Source organism: Rhyacophila brunnea, unplaced genomic scaffold (genome assembly GCF_057557595.1).
Source record: "Rhyacophila brunnea isolate RB1 unplaced genomic scaffold, BYU_Rbru_1.0 scaffold_13, whole genome shotgun sequence".
NCBI classification, from domain to species: domain Eukaryota; kingdom Metazoa; phylum Arthropoda; class Insecta; order Trichoptera; family Rhyacophilidae; genus Rhyacophila; species Rhyacophila brunnea.
In genome coordinates, this window is record NW_028232785.1 from 26,948,339 (window position 1) to 26,951,609 (window position 3,271).

Sequence of the window (3,271 nt, forward strand, 5' to 3'; positions counted from 1 at the left end):
ATCCATTTCTCGTAGAAACAAAAGCTGTTAATACAAACCTTCTCTCTGAGGGAGGAACATATCATTTTCCTGTTAGGATTGAACATCGTCAAAAGAATAAAAAGAATTTATTATGGCTTGGTTTATGCAGGGTTTAATTCAATTTTGAAAACTAACCAACACCATCTGCAATTTCTAGTCTCAGTTCAATGAAAACAAATAATTATTACTGACAAAGTTTAGTGTGCACTATTTATGTCGAATCATAACAGCCTACGTCCACCCTTCGTCACTGCTCCACAGTGAAATGTTTCATATTGAATAACATGTAATTTTTTAATATCAACGCTACACAGCCATCTGTTTTCGGTACAGTAGCTAACGGTGAACTCTGATACGGCGAACTGCATACATATAATTTCCATTCTACAAGGTAAATGATATAATAAAAAAAACATTCGTCAGTGTTTTGTAAAAAGGGCGAATTAACCAAAATGCTATTTTACAGGAGGAGGATTTTTAACTTTTGACATTTATTTGTTTATTACCTGTGGATGATTATAAAAATCTAACACGTTTATAATAAAGCTTAGAAAGAATATTGTCATTATAATAGACATTATTATAAAATATTTTAAAAGGCCTAATATGTCACATTCGCTTTTTATTCGTAATACTAAATGGATATTCGCCCTTACGATTATCGTTTTTAAGTATTTTCCTGTGGAGATACAAATTCGCCATTTTTACACAACAAAGCTAGTGGAGTACATATTGTATTTTCATTAAAATCTCGATTTCGCCAAAATGGTTGATTCGCCCTTTTTACAAAACACCGACGATGTATGAATGGGTTGGTTTGTTAAATTATTTTTTTATTGCCTTCTGTACTGTCTTATAAAATATACATTATTTTAATAAATTTAAGTTTAAACCACTACGTCTTAGGTGAGCAACGTCGGCGAAGCGATGAGCGGTGTGCGCAACTCAAACGTATAAACGTACAACCAAAAAAAGACTGTTTACGAACGTTTTCACACACGGTTATATGTTTGCATTGCGCGTGCCGTTCAGCGCTTCGCCGACTTCGCCCACGTAAAACGCCCCGTACGAGCGGAGGTTCTTAAGCCACGAAATGCGGTGCCGTCCTCTGCTACACTTACCATTGATCTTTCCTTGAATGACAAGTTGGGGAACACTACTTTTGTCCTCTCATAATGTGGCCGAAGTACTGTAGTTTCCTGGTTTTGATACTACGTAGAACTTCTCGGTCCTTCCCCATTCGATTGAAAACTTGAACATTTGTCACCAGGTCAGTCAATGGAATTTTGAGGATGCGTCTATACAGCCACATCTCGAAAGCTTCAAGTCGCCGTGACGTGTATAAATAGCGAATAATAATTCATCGGACACGTCACTCGAATCTAAGTACCTGGTCCGTTACTATCTCAGTCTACGTACTGTCCGTTTACTTATATCATTGTACCGATTGTATCCTTGTACTTATGTAACCATAAATAAACTCGCAATCCTCCATCGTCACGAATAACCACGATCGTCTTTCATCTACAACACCATCGACCCTCACATCGACGACTCCGACAGTGGTTCCACACAACCTTTTGAACAAGCAGACATGATAACAACACAAAGTTAACCTTATCCTCGCAGATAGGGTCAAAGATCTTTATCAAGATTCTACGCTCAAACACCTGTAGCTTTTCAGAATCACGGACAGTGAATTTCCACGTTTCTGAACCATAGCACAATTATGTACATGATAAATAAAATGGTAAACTTTAGATATAATCGTCGCTGTCGGTTGTATCACTCAAGCTGTCACTCGAGAAGTCGCCTTTCCTGTCAACTATATCGTCAGGTTTTACGTTGCATCCTTCAATCAGAATCTTTTTGTTATCGTGCGTGGTACACCATACGAAGCCGAGCTTTTTAATCAATCTATGAAGACTTGTAAGTGACAAATTCAAAGATGTCCTTTCGGCTAGCACTCGAAAGAGTTTTCTCAATGTCGGCGCCTCATTGAATTTGGTGAAATAACTCCGTATGGTCGATCGGATTATCTCGTTATCATCTTCGCATAAGTCTGTCCTGAGTGTTAATTTCTTTCTGTTTTGGAATGGTGCCATTACACCCGTAGTTGACTTATCTTCTGTGAGAATCCTTGAAATTGTTCTGATGGCGATTCCAGTCGCTTTGCTGGTTCTGGTTCTTGCGCTATTGAGGTTCTGTACTCCGTTCTCTGCCTCCGATCGCAGAAATAGGTACACCTTCGCTATCATTTCTCTAGCCTGTAAAATAAAGAGTTATTTTACGTTAGTTTTACGTCTACACTGTTATTATTGTGACAGTTTAATTATTTACCCAAGCAATAACAGGCAATTTGTCCGCATTACATACCTACATAATATTAGGAATTTTGAAGGCAATAAAATAAAATGGTGGCTAGCATTTTGGTTTGAAGCCTGATGCATTGTTTGATATCCTACGTACGCATTTATTAGTGTTTTACGTGATTGTTTATCTCAAAAATATTGTGGCAATGTATTGCTTTTGGGTGCCTACATAGAATTGACGATAAAGTCTCTTTCCACAGGTATCTACAGCTAAATATTATATTAAAATGTCTGCTTTGATACGGGAAATGTCAAATAGAAGACGAATTTAATAATACACTATCCAATCTGATGAATTTAAGTAGTCAAGGAATAGGGTATACATTTTAAGGTTATGTCAAACAAATCGAAACGAATATATTTCTTATATTATACAATTAAAATAAATAAAAACTAACTTGTTGCCGAGATGCCTTGCTGTGTTCCTTTTTGCTATGAGATTTTTTCTTTTTTTCCATTTTTAATTATAAAATTATATTCACACAATAGATCTCTTTTGTTTTCTTATTTTGACAATTTGACATATACATTAAACATAAACAATTTACGTTTTTTACTGAGTTTAATATTGCCATGTATAATTTTCAAAGTTTCCCAAAAATAATTGGATTGAGATAAACATAAGAGAACCAACTTTACTGCAAAACTGCTAAATGGAGATATTGAGCTTCAAAATCTGTACATTTTTTTATATACAGTGACGTCCCTAGACAAAATGCCGCCCTTAGGCAGTACCAAAATGCCGCCACATTATTTTTATACAGTATTTTTTATCATCCTTTAATAACTCCAATATCTAAGAATTGTATTGTATGGATACATTACTAACAAGATAGGAGGTATCTACTTATACTACTAAATCTAACTTAAATACCATC

The 3,271-nt window shown here is 35.6% G+C and overlaps 1 protein-coding gene across 1 annotated transcript; it reads right to left on the minus strand.

Annotated features, from left to right (window-relative positions):
• Nucleotides 1-835: 835 nt before the first annotated feature.
• On the minus strand, nucleotides 836-2,919 carry LOC147077103 (uncharacterized). Its single transcript, XM_085941429.1, has 2 exons — nucleotides 2,792-2,919; nucleotides 836-2,288 (listed from the first exon to the last, which is right to left on the minus strand). Exons 1-2 carry the CDS (start codon nucleotides 2,849-2,851, stop codon nucleotides 1,779-1,781), a joined length of 570 nt encoding a protein of 189 aa, XP_085797555.1. The 5' UTR covers nucleotides 2,852-2,919; the 3' UTR covers nucleotides 836-1,778.
• Between the last annotated feature and the right edge of the window lie 352 nt (nucleotides 2,920-3,271).

Excerpts from the sequence above, each read along its gene's own strand:
- LOC147077103 (XM_085941429.1), bottom strand. The coding sequence starts at position 2,851 with ATGGAAAAAAAGAAAAAATCTCATAGCAAAAAGGAACACAGCAAGGCA. Across the intron at positions 2,289-2,791 it reads GCAAGGCATCTCGGCAACAA|GCTAGAGAAATGATAGCGAA; the intron begins GTTAGTTTTTAT and ends TTTATTTTACAG.